Below are 19,866 nucleotides of genomic sequence, written 5' to 3'. Positions count from 1 at the left end.
AGTTAGAATTAACTAGACATTGTGCAAACGCCCATTAAAGTTAAAGTTGCTTTAATTTTTTTTTTTTTTTTTTTTAATATAAAACCATTTTCCTACTTACAAGACATATCGGATTTTTCTAGATTTTGAATGCGCTACACAGTGTTATGGTTACTTTGTCACATGCCGGTGTGCTCTAATAGCTAACCTCCACGAAAATTTTTTTCTTGTAGATTTTTTTTTTTTTATTACCTAAGCCAATGAAAAGTCTTTTTGCACTGTATGGATTCTAGTCTATATTTTACGCTGGAAATATGATGACAAGTCAGCAAATTCTTCGCCTATTCTGTAGCTTGCAAAATAAATTTTAACTGAATACAAATTACTCATCATAAACATTTTGGAAACAATTTCACATTAATTAAAACTCAAGAATTTTTAGTTTAATTTATGTTAATAAACAATAAATTCACAGCTGTGTTTATGTAGCGTAACCGATGGCAACATGTATTGCTTGTGGCTAGTTATGGCGCCATTGTTATCTTAACTTTACGCTAAAATTATTCACACGACCATGGATAGATATGTAGATATGTAAGTACATGCATATATTAAATTACCGTAAAGTACCCGAAGCGCCTGAAAATATATTTTATAAAATTCAGTCATCATCTAGTTGAACTAATCGAAAAGTTGGAAATATGTAAAACTGAAAACCGTAAAATACCTAGTATAGAATAAAAATTAAAATTTAAAACAAAATATCATTTTCTATTAGATAGTAATTTATTTTAAAAGCCAACTGCCAGCAACACATGACTAACTAAATTTATATTTATTTTTCTCTTTCTCTTCCTTTTGTTTGCTCTACTTCACCTTTTTCATGTAATTTTTCGCTGCTCGTACAAAACATCATCGCCCGTCAACTAAATATTGCGCGCATTCCGTCTACGCTGGAAATCCAAATGTTATCATTATTGTGTTACATGCATACATACAAAATATTTTACAATTTTGCTGCTAACTACAAAACAAAATGTGATAACAAAAATGAAACAAACAAAAATGTAAATCGCTGATATAAACACATATTTCATTGGGCCGTTGCCACTCAACACCAACGGCATACCGTCACCTTGGCACTTCACCACCACAACCACCCCGAACACCAATCACGTGCAACCGTCAAAATCGTCTGTTGCAACATGTTTTTGACGACGATGATGACGATGACGATGACGATGACGATGACTTCGCTGGACACGATGACATCACTACCATGTCAACGCCGTGCAATGCAACCAACATCAACAATATAACAACGACCACTACATGTCTACGAAACACATACAACAAAAACAAAAAAAAAACACAATCATCCAACATTTTAACAATGCACCTTTCGCAACAAAATAATGAAATGTTTACGCTGCTACTCACTTATTTACGCGATTTCATTGTGTTGCCATGGCTATTGTTGCACTTGCTGCGTTTCGTTGCGTTTACAGTGCCACCTGATATTCTTGATTATCCAACCAGCACCGATATGGTGATACGAGAAGGCTCCAATGTTACGTTGAAATGCGCAGCAGTTGGCTCACCAACGCCGACCATCACGTGGCGGCGCGAAGGAGGCGAACCCATACCACTGCCAAATAATTCAGAGGGTAAGTGAAAGGAGAAATATGTACATATTTACATATACATACAGGGTGTCCTAGACCAGCCGTTCAACCCCTCTAAAATGGAGGTATTATCCTATAAACTCGGAGCTGCTCTATCTTTTGGTAGTATCACCCACCGGAATTGGGTTAAACTGACCGGAAGTCCCCTTTGTTTTTTTTTAAACATATATGTTTTTACTACGGATTCGGATGCCGAGTATAAAAACACGTAGCTTTTGTTTGAAACTTTTTACGCGAAAGTGCCTTTTTCAACCACGAAATGACTTTCGAACTTCAAATTGTCCTGGACTGCTTGAATGAGTGGAAAATTTTTTGTTGGAAAACGAATAAAATATGAATTACAAAGTCGGGGATGCTCTATATTTTGTTCGTTTTTGACTGGAAGGTGGGTTAAACAGACCGGAAGTGCATTGTTTTAACCGGAAGCCCATTTTATAAAAAAGCTTCCGACAAAAGTTATGTATTATTGTAGTCTCGAAATGGATTACTATACTCAAGTCAAGTTGTCGACCTAACTGTAATGGCTTGTTTCCAGAGATATATACGTACATGGGAATACATATTTGTGTCGTACCTCCTTATAAGCTCGTTTAAGGTTTTTCTGCACTTCATGACTATCCCCGATTTGGATTTGTGACACTCGAGCATCTTAGTAGTTGAATGAAGAGAGGGAAATTGATCAGGCCCATTGGATCTTCGCTAATTGGTCTAAGTTCAGTTAACAACGCAGCAGTGATCTTAATTAGACCTCTTTGGAGGTTGAGGAACCCCATTTTCCGTCGTGAAACCCGATTTATAGCCATCGATGTATGTGAGCTGAGAATCAGAATACAAATCCAAGGCTAAATCCGCTTTTCCATGCTCCTTTTGAGGGGATCTTTACTTGGAGATAGTTCCGTCGAAAATAACACGATATTGAGCTGATCTTTATGAATGCAGGAGTACCTTAATCTGCAGGTGGAATTTCTCAGTTTTATATTTTTTTTTGCAGCTTTTCGACGCCAAAAGTTTGTGTCTTTATGGCGGCTGAAGGCCATGGAAGCTTAAGATGAAGGCTTGAGAGCTTAAGCAAACCCTGTGTTCTGCGGTTACCAGCAGCGGCCATAGTAATATTATATTACATATTATGTAGAAGTCTTCCAATCTCAGTAAAGACAGTTTCTGAAAGAAGTCGCTAGATGCTCTTTCAATGTCCATTTTGGAGCCATATGAAGATAGAGACCACTTCAATGCATATAACAATATTAAGTTCCCAATCACATCTGCCGGGAAAGTGAAAGAGTTAAAGTCAGCTTCCTCGATATGAATATGATAATCTCAACTACAGCAGAAAGAGTAGGCGTTTCTAGAATGGAAGTTCGGCCCCTGCCAGTAGTAGTTTGTAAGCTGTTAGACACTTTAAGAATTGCTTTGAGTTTTTCGGAAATTTTTTGAAACTTTTCAATTATTTTTTTTTCGATTTTTCAAGTTCAACGATACCTTTATTGTTAGTTAAATTTTTTGGTTCTGCAAAAAATATGGAATTTTTTTTTGCGAATTTTTAAAATTTGTTTCAAATATCGTAGTTTATGAATTCTAGAATTCAACTGGTAATTCATTTTCTTTCTTATGTTGGTATAAAATTTTAATGACTTTTTGGGATTTTGCGGTGTAAAAAAAATATTTAAATTTCATTAATTCCGGACTGCGACTTCTAATTATTATATTAATTTTTCTTTTAAATATTTTCTAAAATGTTTCTTGGGAATTCTCGGTTTTTTGTTTTTGAGAATCTCAGATTTTATGAGTTTCGGCCTTCGCATTTTATTTCCGCCTTAAAAAAAATTATTAAGGCAAAACTAATCGGTATTTCTGGCTTAAAATTATAAGAATAAATAATTTAGTAAATTTTGGAGCTTTTTATTTGGCATGGGCTCTGATAAATATACCTACTTAAGTCATACATACATATAATAAAATGTTTACATGTGGATATGTATGTGAGCTCTTACGTATGTTTGTATTAACACAAGCGCTGCCTTTCATCAAACCAGCTGAACCTGATCTAAGTGCATGCACGTGTCGCGGTTTCCCATGCCACCCGTGGCAACATATTGCATTTCTACGTTGCTGACAATCTCTAGTGGCTTGTTGCATGTTGCATGTTGTACATTGCATATTGTGCGGTTAGACGCAACACTATCAATACAACACCAAAACACCAAACGGACAAACAAATGCCATATGATACACAGCCTGTGGGATGTATATATGCGTGTGTGTGTGTATCAGCGAATTGAATACTAAATGCAACATGCATATGAGCAGTAGCAGTATGAACAACAGCAACATTAGCCGCAGTAAACCATGCCAACAACAATAGCTATGCATGGAAATAAAAAACCAGTAGTTAAACAAAATAAACAGCAACAAGCTAACAAGGGTGATGACAGTATGATGCAAAAATCGTCGATTTTATTTTGGTAGCAGTTAAATTAATTTGAAAAAATTCTCTAAATTAAAATAAATTAAATTCGTTAAAATGAAGCTCAGTTGCACGGCAATATAATTAGCGCACATAGCAATGCATTTATTTATTTTATTTAGTCTCACTCATTGGCATTAATTGTATTTAACCATATTTGGCTGATATTCCCCACAACTGGTTCAAAACGTTATTTAGTTGTAATTAAAATACGAAAATATTGCCGATTTACCATTTTAACCTTCTGCACGCTTGGTGTGATCCGAGAGCCGCGACTAATATTCAAAAGGCCTTAACAGGTCATTAGTAGCTGAAGTCATTTATTCCAAGGAAAAGAAGCATATATTTCATTTAACTTTCGAGTTTATAAATTTACTTTATAAATATTTATTATTATGAAGCCACAACCTCTTTTAATAGGCTGTAATACGTAGCGTCCAAAGTTGCGGTCTTCTGCACTCCAGCCACTTCAGCTCACCAGGCTTACGGAAGGTTAAAAAAGCTTTTATGGAATGCCACACCGCTTGTAAGCGTATCTATTGAACACCGCTTTTTATTAGCAGCAAAATTTAGACGAATAAAAGTCCAATTAACTTTGAATTTTTTAAAAGCCTAAAGATGGCATCGATATACTATTTTTTTAAGGCATTTCGAATATGATAGCCCTTCACAAAATAATAGCCGTGACAAGTGCAAACAATTATGGTTATAAATATGTGGAATTTTGAAAAAAAAAGAATCTATTATAAAAAATTAAAATAAGCTTCAGGCAAACAAATAACTAAAACTCATTCTATTTATTTCTTTAATTGTCCATATTCCGACCTCAATCTGAAGGCATCAGCCTTCAAAGCATAGTTTACATTGTACGAGTGTATTGTTGCTGATTGAGCCTTGTCAGTGTGGCTCTAGACCTGGCAAATCCAGGTATACACAATAAGGCAAATCTTTGGAAAAGACCCGCGAGACAAAGAGCGACTTCATACGCGGCGATGTCTGAATTTTGTATGCCGGCGAAACTGGTATAGCTATGTAAAATGACGGTGAGCCACCAGCTCCGTCAGAATTGGGAATAACCGCCCAGAGCCGTTTGCTACCAGACGGGGTTTCAAACACGGCGACTATCTTTCATGTGACATCTTTAATCTGAACTTGCAGATGATAATAAGAACTACAGAACCACTCCGGAACAATTGTTTACAAGAGCATACAATTCCTGGCGTACACCGATGACATCGACATCATCGGTAACAAAAGCTGCGAAGTTTATTCTGCCTTTTCCAAGTTGGATAAGGAAGCAAATCGAATGGGTCTGGTGGTAAACGAGGACAATATAAAATATCTGCTGTCATCAAGCAAACAGTCAGTGCATTCGCGCCTTAGCATCCACGTCATTGTTGACAGTTATGATTTCGAGAAGGTAGAGAATTTCGTTTATTTAGGTAACAATGATAATAATGTCAGCAAAAAAAAAACCTATTGCATAATCACTCTTTAGAAAGACTAATTGAAACTTCTGCTAAAGAGGAGGTCTTAGCATCTTTCTGTTTCTCTTTTTGCAATTAATTTTATAAAAATAGAATGAAATTTAGAAAATATATACCTTTCTTTTTTAAAAAGAAAACTAAACTAAAATAATAGAAAAAAATTAATAAAACATAAATACAAAATTTATAAAATAAGTTTCTAAAAACTAAGTCAAATTTAAAAATACATATGCCTTTCGAATGGCACCTCGGCCATTGCGACTATTGAGTAGCGCGCGCTAAATGATATACATACATACATCTCCATTTAGAACAAGCTCAAGTGCTCTCTGTCAAAAGAACTTTTCATCATGAAAGTTGACAAGGGAGCTTTTGTTTCTAAGACTTTCGTGCCAGAATAAATAAAACCTTTCAACTGTCTTGCCGACTGTATTTGAATTGTCTTACAAAAGACTTAAAACTGTCTTACCCAAAGTTGTCCTGTATAAATTAAGCAAGGATCGCACGATTTGTACACACCTTTGCCATTTTGTACCATTTTTGGTACATTATTTCCAGTTTGATACAATGGCACATAACTTACAGATTTGGTACATTTTTGTATTCTATTAAAACGAGATCATTATACATCATATATTTACTTATTGAAAAGTCTGGCCATTTTGTGAAGGCCAACATGCATACATATCAATCAGGCAAATCTCAGGTAATTGAAAAGACATTGCTGTTAAGCAGATAGACCTTTGTGCGTTCCTTGACAATTCAGCTCCGTATCAAACACACCATACAAAGCGAAATCCAAGGTGATGACAGGAGGTGAGGATATTCCTAATACTCATCCTCGTGATGCTCTGCGATGAAGCCTTACAACTGACTGAAGAATAGTGCTCTGTAAAAAAGCTATCGCCAGAGGCGAGGTATCCCTCAAAAAAAGACTGAAAGTCACATAACAAAGATGGCAAATAATTAAAGGTTAAAGGTTAAACATGGGAGATATCCCCCAAATTTACGTCAGCACTGGTCTAGTGGCCAAAAGTCAAGCAAACTGGTTCTGACGCTGGGCTGGGCAAGTCACATTGATGAGCCTGTGCAGCCATTACAGGAGTCATGCGCACCTGCCCTACAAAATCACTGGAAATCATGACAGGTATACCACCTCTAGCCACACCAATTGACAACGAGGTTTCCGAGGGCGCTTTGTGTCTCAGCAACTTCATGAGAAAAAGAAGTCGAGACTTTCGATAAGCTCCTAATATTTTTAAAACCATTCCTTGAGGATCAAACTCAGAGACAAAATACTATCAAAATTAGCCCTGAACAAGGCCTACGAGGTAACTATTCTTAAAAGTGACACTTGCAGAGTCTGGTAAATTGGTGAATGCATGCTCGAGGATGAAAATGCTGGTGCCAGACAGCACTAAAAGCCCTGGACTTCTTGAAAATTACATCTAGGCATATGGACAACTGAAAAACTCTATTGAACCAATTAAACTAGCACCAGGTGGGTACCAGGACATGAGGATTGTGGTGGCAAAGAAAGAGCTAACGGTGTCGACAAACGCAAGTACCAGCACTGTCTATATAGGTTCCACAGCTTTTCTGAGCTCCTAAGTGAAAAAGCAATATAAAAACATTATGACATTCCCTTCTTGGAATGATTTCTGAATTGTAGACGAGACGGTCTGAGGACTTTCAAGGGCTCTTTAATAGGTTCTGTGACCGGAAAATGTTATGCGATTGTCCACAATAGGTCAATGACTCTATCATGTCGTGGATCGGTTATCGGCTCCATTCAGATTCTGGAACATGACACCCTCTAAAGTGCCAAATTTCATAAGTGGCCTAAGGGTGTAGTGAATTTCTATGTAACCAGTTCACTAGATATGTTTACGTCGCATTTATTTCCTCAAATAATAATAACAAAAAAAAAACTTTTTGGGCATTATTACAGAGAATTTAACTTAATAAATTTATATTCCAGCATTATAAAATAGTTCACAAAACACTCGAAAAATTCGCTAATTTAGTATTTCCCCAATATGTATTTGGAAAATATTTGAATAATGAAATACATAGACAGAACATATTTTGGTAAATTTTTTACATTGTGGTACTCTTTATGGTACAAAAAAAAAAAGAAGTAAGTGGCAACCGTGTTTGTACATTTGTACATTTTGGCAGCCATAGAGTGGTTTTATACAGAAATTTGTATCGAGAAAGAGTTCAGCTCAAAATCTAGACAAATGTACAAATCTTGTGATCCCAGATTTAGTCACTATTTATGTGACTTTCAACAATGTGTGGTGAAAACTAACAGCGGCGGTCAGCGCTCGTGGTGCTCCAACAGCCGCAATGGTCGAGTGCGCCAAGCACTAGGGTGCCAAACGAGAGATCCTAAGTTCGAACGCACGGGCAGCGGAGTTTTTTTTTTCTTCCAAAGTATTTAGGTCAATTTCTAATAAAATTTTTTGTTAAACAAAATCTTCCTCGCATCATTTTCTAGCTTTTTAGGGTAAAATCGAAAGGGCCCGCTGACAAATGAGTGAATTAATTTTCATACTTTCCTTTCAATTCAAATGAATTCTTAATTTATAATATGCGTACCTAACAGAGTAGAGAATTTCGCTAAAGCAAAACAATTTTCACAAATTCTGAAATATGCTGTTCGTCGCCATATCGATTAAATTCTAAAAAATGCGTTGGACTAAACATTTCTGATTTAAAACGTCTAAACACACAAATATATGTACATACGTAATACACACATAAATGCTTCCACGTGAATACAAATATACGTATGTATGTATATACATCAAGCACATGTATGTACCCTGCAGGGAAAGCTACCAGGTGGGAACCAGAATGCTACCAGTTTGCGTTTCAGCCCAACTAGTTCACGTTGTATCCTTTTTCAATGTTAGCGACTGGTATTTTTAACATGGCGGTGTCATAGGAGATGTGAATTGTCCGCTCCTACATCAGCACGCTACCAGTAGAAAAACTAGTAGCATCATACCAGTAGACGGGATAGACTGCCTATTCGTCCCCCGTGAAAAGCATAAGTATATCATTTTGCTCGCGGCGCTGCAATAGTGGCAATGGTCGACAGAGTAAAGCTTTGGCACGCCAAATCCAGAGATCCGAGTTCGAATCACAGTGAGCGAACCTTTTTTTTATTTTTGTTATTTTTTTTTTTTTTAATTTTTTTATTTATATCTCTTGTGTAATTTTTAAATTTATTGTTTTAAAAAGAACAAAAAATTATTTATTTTAATTTTTTATGGTATTTGAGTGAGTATTTAGGTTTTTTCCAAATCAAATTAAATTTATGTACAATTTTTATTTTATATTTAAATTGAAATAATTATTTAAATTAATTTACTTACTTTACTTTAACAACCTCCACGCGCACTCGAACCTGAGATCTCGGAACCAGAATCGGTAGTTTTCACTCGACGCCACAGCCGACAATTATGATGAAAGCAATTAACCACGTTTTAGTTTTGGTTATGCCTATTCAAAGACAGATGTCGCTAATCGCATAAGTTGTTCGAAATCGCCGAAATGGGTAGGCCGTCGCTTTAGCACATACTGGTTAGTGAACTAGCATTTATACTGGCTGGTTTGGCATTTCACTGCGGAGAACTGGTATAATTATAGTCCATGAGGAACTGGTATGACTCTCCCATTTAATACCAGTTTTCGAACTAGAATTTCTACCAACTAGTTTACTTTTTTCTGCGCGAAACTAGTATAATTATGGTTCATAACGAACTGGTATGACTTTCATCCTTAAATAATAGTTCATGAACTGGAATTTGTGCATACTGGTTCAGCTTTTCACTGCAGGGTATGTCCAAAACTTTCGAAATAACTTTCCCATTGTTCCCGCAATGAAACGAGCAACAGCAGTGCTCTAAAATATTCATTATTATTGTAAGTTTTTGTCATGAATTTCCCATGAACCGGAAATGGATCAATACAAAATGCATTTATGAAATCATTTTACATTTTAAATGCTTGATATTCAATGTTGGTTGCCACGTTGCTAAAATCACTTATAAATGAAAATTTGATTATGTGTTTTTTTTTTTGCAAATCTTTTGATTTCATTATAAATGGTCATCAATGTCATACTCTACAAATACATAATATTAGCAGTAATAATATTAGCATACAAGCATGCATTCATGATGCTATTAATTTAATATAAGCCGCATGACATTGAACTGATTGAATTGATTTGACGTGAACAGTTTTGATATTTAAGTACATACATACAATATGCACATATGTATATCACATTTTTAATTCCCAAAAAGTTTATAAAGAAATATGTCTGTGTTCGTATGGAATAGTAGCTTATGTCGAAAGGCTAGCTTTCGTGGAATAATTCCTGTTGAGAACGCTCTCGATAGTTTCGTTCTCACTTTCGGGTTTGTGAAAATACTCCTGAATGTTTTGTTCTCATTTCGGTTTGGGATTTTGAATGTTCTTGGGAAAAAAACTACGAAACGATGTCTACTATACTTTCGATCATACCTGTATTTATCTGGTTACAAAACTAATAATTTTTCCTTTCATTTCAGTGATCGCCTACAATGGCTCCTACTTGACCATATCGAAGGTGAAACGTTTAAATATGGGCGCATACTTGTGCATCGCTTCAAATGGCATTCCACCAACGGTCAGCAAGCGAGTAATGCTAATTGTGCACTGTGAGTATATACACTACATATGTATATGTATTAGGGTAGGAATGTATAAATGTATACGACTCATAAATGTATAAATGTATAAAGCATTTAAAAAATGCATACTAACAAATTGTTATTAACATAGTTGTACGTGCATATGTATAGGGTAAATACATATTTATGCCTGTACATATGTGTGAATGAGTGAAGGCATGCACATTATGGTGGTCCAAAAATGCATGTGAAAAAGTAAAGTCGAAGTTTTTATGCTCTCACCAACTAGGATTATTCTATACCGAAAAAATATACGCCTATTTTTATAGCCGAGCGCACTTGTGCACAAGGATATTATAACTTTGTTCACATTACGGTTATTTATAACAGCCAAAACCAATCGAGATAGATATAAACAAATATATACAAACATGCTCAGAATGAAAAAAGAAATATATTATTCCGTCCGTCCGTCGGTACACACCATAACTCGATTAAAAATGCATATATCTTAACGAAACTTCATAAGTGTACTTCTTTTGAACGTAGGACGGATGGTATTGAAAAACCAAAAAAAATATCGGACAACATCCACGCCCACTTCCCATATAACGGTATTTTCGAAAAAGGCTAAAACTGCAATTATTCAGTAAATACTATTACGTCCAAGTTGTTGAAAACTAGTATTGGAAGTATAATTTGGGTACAAAAAATACTATAATGAAATTTTTGGAAAATTTGAACGCTTTGAGCGACCTCAAAATTTTTTTTTTTATCTCAAAATAAAAAGCATAAATGTATATATTTTTTTGATATATATGTATATAACAATCCAAGGGGGTGAGAGCATTAAAATTCCGACTTTACTTGGACCACCCTAATGTGCATACATACTCATACGTATGTAATAAGGGCGCATGCAGTTAATTTCATTTGAAATTTAATTAAAACCGTATTGCATTTGCGATGTTGGCAGGTCGGTATATCGAAAAGCTACATATCTAATTGAGGACGCATATATGTATGTAGTGAAATAATTGCATGAGCATGGGGTAGAATGAGGAGTATAATTACTTTTTAGCTAAAGCTATTTAATGTCTACGACAACTCATTTGGTAAACACCTACTAAGTGTAGCCAGAAGCTTAGTTTACGTTTATTGCTAGAGCTTGCTGGCAAATTTTTAAATAAATTTTCCAGAGTAATTTCATTTTTTTTTTGTGAAGAATATTCCAATAACTATCGCAATAATTTCATTCAGGCTCTGGTGCATATCTAAAACGAAAATTGGTGATCAATTTGGTAAAGCCGAAATTTTTTGTAGATGTCTTTCGAGTGAAATTGATATGCCGATAAATTGCTTAGGCCGGAAGATAATCCATACGGATCCATAATCTACGACCCAATAGTAAGTTTACGTGTGTCGGCGTTTTTTGTGTCAATACCAGAGATCGAAAATAACCGTCACTAAGTGTCTCGTATGGTGTTTACCACTGACACAAACACTCATCTCTCAAGCAAAGAGTTTTTCTCACCGTGGCAAATCAGTCTGTGCGATCTTTATGTGCTTTCCGTTGTGGGTTATTTATTATTATTTATTATTAGGCTTCCCAAGGGAAATTGGGCAAAAACACTTTGGCAGGGACTTATATTTTTAAGTGTCTTAATTTGTGGGTTATTGTAGGACTGAAAACTATAAGTGGGCGTAATAAGTGGAAACAATGCGTTAGGAATTTCATTACACGACATATACATACGTGCACATATGTTCATGTGCGAACATTTATGACAAAGAAAACAGCGTGCACATCCTTAATACGATACACCAAAAATAAGCTATTTTATTTTATTGATAAAGAAAAGTATAAAGGCAAAGGTAAAAATAAAAATAAAAAGAAAAACAAAAATTAAGATCAAGGTAAATTTAAAAACTTTACTAATATAAGGGCAAAGGTGAAGGGGAATATGTAGATGTAGTAAATGATAAGCATAAAGATGATAAAGATAAATATTAAGAAAAAGATGAGGATGAAGATAAAGGAAGAAAGATTAAAATAAAAGTAATTATAAAGCAAGTGATATAGTCACAGAGACTCAACCTGGGAACTAGGAATGTTCGATATTTAAGAAAGAATCGATATCATGAATCGATTTAATTCATTTCCATAGTCCAAAAATCCCGAAACAGTCCACAAATCCCGTGGTGGTCCGGAAGATCCGAAAATCCGGAAGAAGTCAGGAAAATCACGGATTAGTCCCGAGGATCCCGAAAATTCCAAAGTAGTCTCGAAAATTCCGAAATAGACCAAGAGTCCCGAAGTATTCCCGAAGATTCCGATAATATCGAAGAAGTCTTGAAGATCCCGGATTTGTCCCGAGGATCCCAAAGTAGTCTCGAAAATCCCGACGACGTCTCGAAAAATCCGAATTAGTTCCGAGGATCCCGAAAATCCCAAAGTAATCTTGAAAATCCCGAAATAGTCCAAAAACCCCGAAACAGCCCGAAAATCCAGAAGTAGTCTCAAAAATCACGAAGAGTTTTGTAGAACTGGAAGTTGAAAGATACTTGAATATCTTATTCGCGTTGAATCACAAAAGTATTATTTAATTGAAAAATAACAAATCAAATTCATTCGCTCTACAAATTAAATAAAAAATGTTTATTTCTTCTTTGGTTGACAAATCAAACGACAAATAAATTTTATTTTTTATTTGGTCAACAAACCAAATCACAAATCAAATATATCTCTTAATTGATAGCGGATTTTAAATCAATAAGGATTTAAAAGCACGCAACCCTGCCACCGCATGACCATGACATTGACGTTGCTTACATCTCTCTCTATCTCAATCAACAGCAAACTTGATATATTTCTACACACTTCTACGGTACCCTGCGTACACATTCGTGAGTAACCGCGCTTAACTAACACTTATTTTTCCTCTTCCAGCGATAAGTGTCCATGTCCAACAGCAACGGAAAAAGATATGCAAATAACCCTTTCCCACTGAGAGGAGCACACATCTACAAAAAATAAATCACCTGTTCTGTTTTGTGGGTTATTTTTTCTCTTAAATAGGGATGGTTATTTTGGGACACTTTCAAAGTGTTGAGGGATATTTTCGACCTCTGGTCAACACAAATATAATACATGGGAAACTGTGAGCGCTTTGAACGACCTCTAAATAAATTTTTACTTCAAAATAAAAATAAAACGGTGTACCTATATTTTTTCACTATAAAACATTTCGTCACTACACACGAATAAAGGCGCGATAGTGTTTTGACGGCGAAAATATGCGCGTAAAAAAATGTTTTTTTATGCGTCTTTTTTCTCCGTCAAATTTTGAGCTCGCGCCTTTATTCTTGTCTGGTGACGATTTCCAGGTGGTGAGAGCATTAATATTCGGACTTAACATTTTTTTTTTACCACCCTAATGTACATCTTTACGTATTGCATAAGTGTAAATATTAGAAAATTTCTTGCTAACTTCTTCCACCCTGGAAGTTTCTCCACTAAGTTTCACTTCTTCTGCGTGGAGGGACTACACGCATTAAGTTTTTTTTTTTCCAAAACAACTTGCAATTTAAAATTTTAGCTTTAGGAAAAAACTAGTTCCCATTTTTCGTTATTTTCTCTTTAACCTTGAACACACAACAATACATTTTGCACTCACCAACCTCAACATTAACATAAAAAAAAATACATATTTTCATTTAAAATTTTCATAATAAACGCGCGAAATTTTGTTTTCCACAAGGTTGTTCTGTGACAAAAGAAAAACATAGAAAGCTGCTGTTGTTACTGCCGTTACACTGCTGTGTATTGCTACCTACAGCTGGAGTTGCATTTCCTCACCACTTGTCATGCATCGCCCATTTTGCTTTCGCACACTTGAGTTTCATTGAAATTCTATTACACACACAAACAAAACTGCATACAGCGTTGCCATAACTTCAGTGCCAAAGTGTCGCAACCGTAATAACAACAACAATAACCAGAGCAAACAATAATTGTAATAACAAGCAATATTATAGTGTGGTGCGGTGAGTGTAGTGTTTTGTTGCACAACCGCGTTGCATGGCTACGTTTGCTTGCCGCTTTAATAGAATTTGCCGTCGCCTCAACAAACACACACACACAAATATAAAAATTTTTGCATGCATATAAACGTTGTTTGCTACCAACAAAAGGGCATTCAGTTCTAGCGAGTAAGCATCGACGCGCTGATATGCCACGCAGGGCTGCCAACTATGCTTAGCTATGAAGTGCCATATTGAGGATTAAAAAAGTGCCAAATAGCAAAATAAAAGTGCCAAAAAAGGTGTATTTTTTTTTTTAGTTCTCCCCATTCAGCATTAAAATTAAAAACACATTCCTAAAACAAAATTCCAATGCCAAAGTAAGACGAAAAAGTTGTATACACTATAGAAATTAGAAAATTTTAGTTGAGGAAAAGAAGTACTCCGCAGAGGATTTCAAAACTATGTATTGAAATATTACTATTGGTGCCAAATTGAAAAATTAAGTGCCATTTGAAGTAAAATAGGGCCAAAAATGCCACGATTTTAGCCAAGTTGGCAAGCCTGATGCCACGCCTGTTTGCTTGCACTTGGCCAACGACAACTTACACGACCAGCTGACAATGCGGCTGCCTTTTACGCCCTACTGCAATTGTTAGATACATACATACATACGTAGGTATGTATATATTAGCATACTTGTATCCATGTGTGGGTACTTCCTCTTTGTTTTGTGGCTGCGAAATGTTTGAAAAACTTGCTGCCTCTGCGCTATTTTTCTACGCTTCACTTTTAATTCAATTTTTTCCTTGAAAGTTTTTTGCGCTCCTTAATTGTGTTTTTATTAACTGTCTGCAATTATGCAACCACCATACACATAAGAATCGTGTAAGCGCAAACAAGTCGATTCACAACCGACCCTTAGCGACCTTAGTCGAATGCCGTACATTTAGCATAACCTCAATGCGCCTATATGTATGCAACATAAATTTATTCTCATTTTTTTTTTCTTGGCACTTCATAAAAGATCTCACATTTTCCTGCAACTCTGCACTTTCTTCACTCACTCACACACTAACTTTGGTTGCTTGTTGTTCTTTTTGTTCATCTCTCCCTGACATTTGACTTTAGTTGGCTCCTACGTGTATTGGTGTAAATTGAAATTTAAAATTTATTTGTTGTGCGCAGCAAAAGTTAACAGCAAAACTTTTATTTTGTTTAAATAGTCAAGAAGTTAAAATAGAAATAACAAGTGTGTGGCAAGTTGCTGACTCTCTGTTGCTGCTGCTGCTGGTGCAAGCATGTTGTTGCAAGTTTTCTTTTGCATTTAAATTTGTGTTGCTTGTTGATTTTTTCATTGCCTGAGGCGGCTAACTATTTATAAAAGTGTGTGCAATAATAATGCATGGCAGAAAGTGACTAGCGACTTTATAAATTATAGCAGTAATTTTGTTAGGGTGGGTCATTTTTTTGTTCTATGCTACTAGCATAGGAGGATTTCAAATTTGCCGAAGAAACCAATTTAGAGTTCGCCAAATTGCGAAAGTAGATTTCGAAGAAAGTGTGAAAAGTCTCACTGTCGTGCCCTTTGTGGAAGTTTTAAGAAAAAGATAAGCGCAGAAATAGATTTCTCGTACCGAAATACCCCTTAAAGCATGTTTTTGTACAAAATCCTATTGTGCTATACGCGCATAGTCGAACAAGTATCCCATACAAATTGACCCGCCCTAATGTACATAGTAGCATACATATGTACATATGTTTATAAGGTGTAAATTAACATAACATTAAAGTTTCATATCTGATTTCAATAAAAAGTTGCTGTTAAGTACCTAAAATATGGCTATATGCAAATGACACTCGGCGATACTCCAAAATACTTGAGAAGAGATTCGTTTTGTAGCTTTTGTCGGTTAAAGTAAGAATCGAAATATAAAATTTGCCAAACTTCCCCAAAATCTTGAGCCACGGTTATAAACCCGGTTTTCTGCGCGTACCTTTGTCCCCTCCAAATAAATAATGTTTCCAATAAACTTTGCCGTATGCTAGAATCGTAGATTGTCTAATATCGAAACCCTCAGCTCTCCACCTCTTACTAACTCAGTTCATTACAAAAGCACTATCACCTCTAGTTATGTACTGTTATGTCGATGAGAAAACGAATTTTATGTTCTGAATAAGTTCTTGTACCGTAACTATGTACATATGTACATCCTAAATGTGAAAAAAACAAAACAATACTTATAGATGGAGAGCTTATGACCAAAAAACCCTTCATACTTCAATCGGTTGAAATTTTTTGTGCTTAGTTTGATAATACATAAATCGAGATTCGCAGGGCTGGCTGCTGAATTACTATTAGTTATTAAGGATTTTAATAAAATCAACGTACTTCAGTTGACTTGAAATTTTGATAGAATACTGTATATAGAAAATAAATTTAAGCTAACTTGCCAATTCTTATGGTCTTAAAGTACTGCAAGCCCATGTTGGAAGTGCACTGTTGCAAGTATAAGTCAACATAATTCAGATGTGCTTTTGACAGCACATTTGTAATATCATAAATAGATGAAATACCTTGAGCCAGCAAAAACGTTTTTCTCATTCACTTTGGCGTTTTCCGTAATAATATATCGCTAGCTTAGAATGAACAGTTGCTAAGTGCAATCTTCGGAACTTATCGATATAATAATCGATATTTTTATCGATTTTGTTATCGATATTTAAATCGATTTTGTTATCGATATTTAAATCGATTTTGTTATCGATTTGTTTTATCGATATTTTTAACGATTTTGTTATCGATATTGTTATTGGTTTTGTTATCGATAGTGTTATAGATTTTGTTATCGATGTTTTTATCGAATTTGTTAACGATTTTCTTATCTGTTTTGTTATCGAATTTGCTGTCGATTATTTATCGATACTTTCATCGATTTTGTTATCGATACTTTCATCGATTTTGTTAACGACATTTTTATCGATTTTGTAATCGATTTTGCTACCAATGTTATTATCGAGTTTGCTATCGAGACTGTTATTGAATTTGTCATCGGTTTTGTTATCGATACTTTTCTCGGTTTTGTTACCGATATTTTGTTGGATGTTACTATCGATTTTGTCATCGATAGAGTATAAAGATAAAAATGAAGATAAGGGAAAACCGAATTACATAAATGTAATTAGAACGAACGAGGGCAGAGGTAGGAATCTAGATAGAAAAATACAAAAAATATTACCTTAGCAAAAGCAGATGTATGAATGTACATATGTATATATGTGACCTGGTTTACGGAAAGGGGGCATAGGTGTCAAAAAATCAATTTTCACTTTTTGGTTGATTCGGATGGAAGATGAGATGCTTTTTCACGTGGTGAAAAGCAGAAAATCCTAACTTGCTTAGAAGTGTACTAAAAATGTAGAGAAAGAAGAGTAAAAATACGACGAAATATAATTTATTGGTAATGAACAAAATACAATGAATTATAAGCTATAAAGACATGATTATACACTAGAAAAACGTATTATGGGCCAAAAATAATAATGCTGAGTAGTTTATGTATTTTTCTTTGTTGTCGTTTTCCTTGAGATCTTTTTACGTGTTGATCCTGAGGAAGATGGACCTGGTTCCTCGTCTGGTTTGAGAACATCTTCACTAGTTTTTGCCTTCCGTTTCTTCGATGGCAAATCTTTCGGCAATGGAGCCACAATATCTACTTTAGATATATCCGAAACTAAGCTGCGAAGATTGTGATAGATGTACCACTGACGTTCCAAAGATAAACCGGCTGGTTGTATAACTTTCGGCATTTCAGGATCGATAGGTTTTAACAGAAGCTTAAAGGACTGCACTTCTTCACTGTCTGCGAATTTCTTTGTTTTTACACAATCTATAGAGATTATGAAATGAATGCGTTATTCCAACAAGTGACTTGTACAGTGGTTTAAAATAGCTGTCCCATTCATACCAGACGACTTTTTCAGCCGATACAGCTTTATTATAACCCCCAGGTGATGATGCCTCGACACACTGCAGTAAATCTGCATACGTGTCGATATTACTGACGGCATACTTACTTTTGAAAATACCGAAGTAACGATCAGGCGCGAACTTAGTGTGCCCGGTAAGTAGAAAATTGAATAAAATAGTTTTGTTAAGACCCCGAGCCAAACACCATTGCAGATATGATAGTACAGTGTTATTCTTATTCTGCCCAACACAATTGTCACAGAAAAGAACGAGTGTTTCAATGTCTTTATAGTAGGTTTGCAGGTGATAATGCAGGATGCTCACAACACAGTTAGGTCCTTTACCAACGTCATCTTTTTCGTCTACCATGTAATTGTACTGTAAAACAAAAAATATAAGTAAGATCCTGTAAAGGCGAGCAATTTGAGTTCCTATGATTCAGTTTGAAATTCTAACCTGAACTTTTTGTTTTTCGTCTGTAATTCCGAAAAATCCGCACTTCTTGGTTGCTTTGAAGTATGCTGTACCAGGTTGTTGTGGACTGACAGGGTAGTGAACGGTTTGGGCAAAATCAAATGACAGAACGACTGCTGTAGGGTCAGTATTTCTACACCAACTTTGATAATATTCTCGTTGATTTCGGGCTCGGTGGAGGTGATCAAGAAATTGATTAAGCTTCTGTGCGCGTTCAATGTCAGTAACACCTTTGGCTTGCGCAATCGATATTGTGTTTCCTATTAAAAGAAAAAATACTGAATTTAATCTCAACGTTTGATACAACTATAAAATGAGAAAATAATGAGTTACTTACCACGGCAGACATCGCACAGATCATCCGCTGGTTTCATAACTGTAACATGGGGTATGTATTTGGACCATATCCGTCGAAAACTGCAATTACTCATCTTCAATTCGTCATCACTGAGTGAAGAAATGTGTTTTCGATAAATTGAGGACTTCGTCTCGCTGGATGGCAGTTTCATTATCCGCAAATCCTTAAATTTTGGGAGTCGTCCGGGCAGTGGAAGAGCCATTAAATCGGCTATAGACTCGATGAATTTAACAGCTTTTTCGATGTCAGCCGGTTTAAATGACTTTGGATGTGTACTCGGTTTATTTGCCAGTCCGTGTTGGCGCACTGTTACACCCTGTGCGTGAAAATGACGTACTAAATTGTCGTAACGCTTCGTCGTACAGGCATGTACAAAAAGGAAAAACGAACGACAAACATGTACTCTGTAGAAGGTAAATTGAATTCTATACCTCATAACTTCTGTATCCTGTCTCTGTCCATATTTCTTCCGCGCAGCAAGCTTTGCGTATACACTTTCTAGCTTTTCGTTACTCATAATTCCAGCTTCGATGTGACTTAGTATCACTAAATCAAGTTCATTTTTCGACATCTCTAAACAATTGTTCCGCGTACTCTCGATCATTTCCCGTGGTATCAGTGTATGGCATTCATTATTACAACAATCTTTTGACAGAAATTTTGTTACCAGCTCCTCCTCCTTTACATCAACAACATACAGGTCCATCTTAACAAAAGTTTGTTCGGTATCATCTT

The 19,866-nt window shown here is 35.5% G+C and overlaps 2 protein-coding genes across 2 annotated transcripts in view; one reads left to right on the top strand and one right to left on the bottom strand.

Annotated features, from left to right (window-relative positions):
• The first annotated feature begins 1,258 nt into the window (after positions 1-1,258).
• Positions 1,259-19,866, top strand: part of LOC118749671 (muscle, skeletal receptor tyrosine protein kinase-like) — an 81,402-nt gene continuing 62,794 nt past the window's right edge. Inside the window, exons 1-2 of the mRNA XM_036484470.1 lie at positions 1,259-1,646; positions 10,205-10,333. Coding sequence (XP_036340363.1) covers positions 1,259-1,646; positions 10,205-10,333 — 517 coding nt within the window. The remainder of the gene's footprint in view (positions 1,647-10,204; positions 10,334-19,866) is intronic.
• On the bottom strand, positions 18,514-19,256 carry LOC118749677. Its single transcript, XM_036484475.1, has 4 exons — positions 19,111-19,256; positions 18,762-19,033; positions 18,696-18,705; positions 18,514-18,655 (listed from the first exon to the last, which is right to left on the bottom strand). The coding sequence occupies exons 1-4, from the start codon at positions 19,132-19,134 to the stop codon at positions 18,620-18,622; spliced, it is 342 nt and encodes a 113-aa protein (XP_036340368.1). The 5' UTR covers positions 19,135-19,256; the 3' UTR covers positions 18,514-18,619.

Source organism: Rhagoletis pomonella, unplaced genomic scaffold (genome assembly GCF_013731165.1).
Source record: "Rhagoletis pomonella isolate Grant_MI unplaced genomic scaffold, Rhpom_1.0 Rhpom_scaffold_00030, whole genome shotgun sequence".
Lineage (NCBI taxonomy): Eukaryota > Metazoa > Arthropoda > Insecta > Diptera > Tephritidae > Rhagoletis > Rhagoletis pomonella.
The sequence above is the reverse complement of the archived record's forward strand: the minus strand, read 5'-3'. Positions and strand labels throughout refer to the sequence as shown.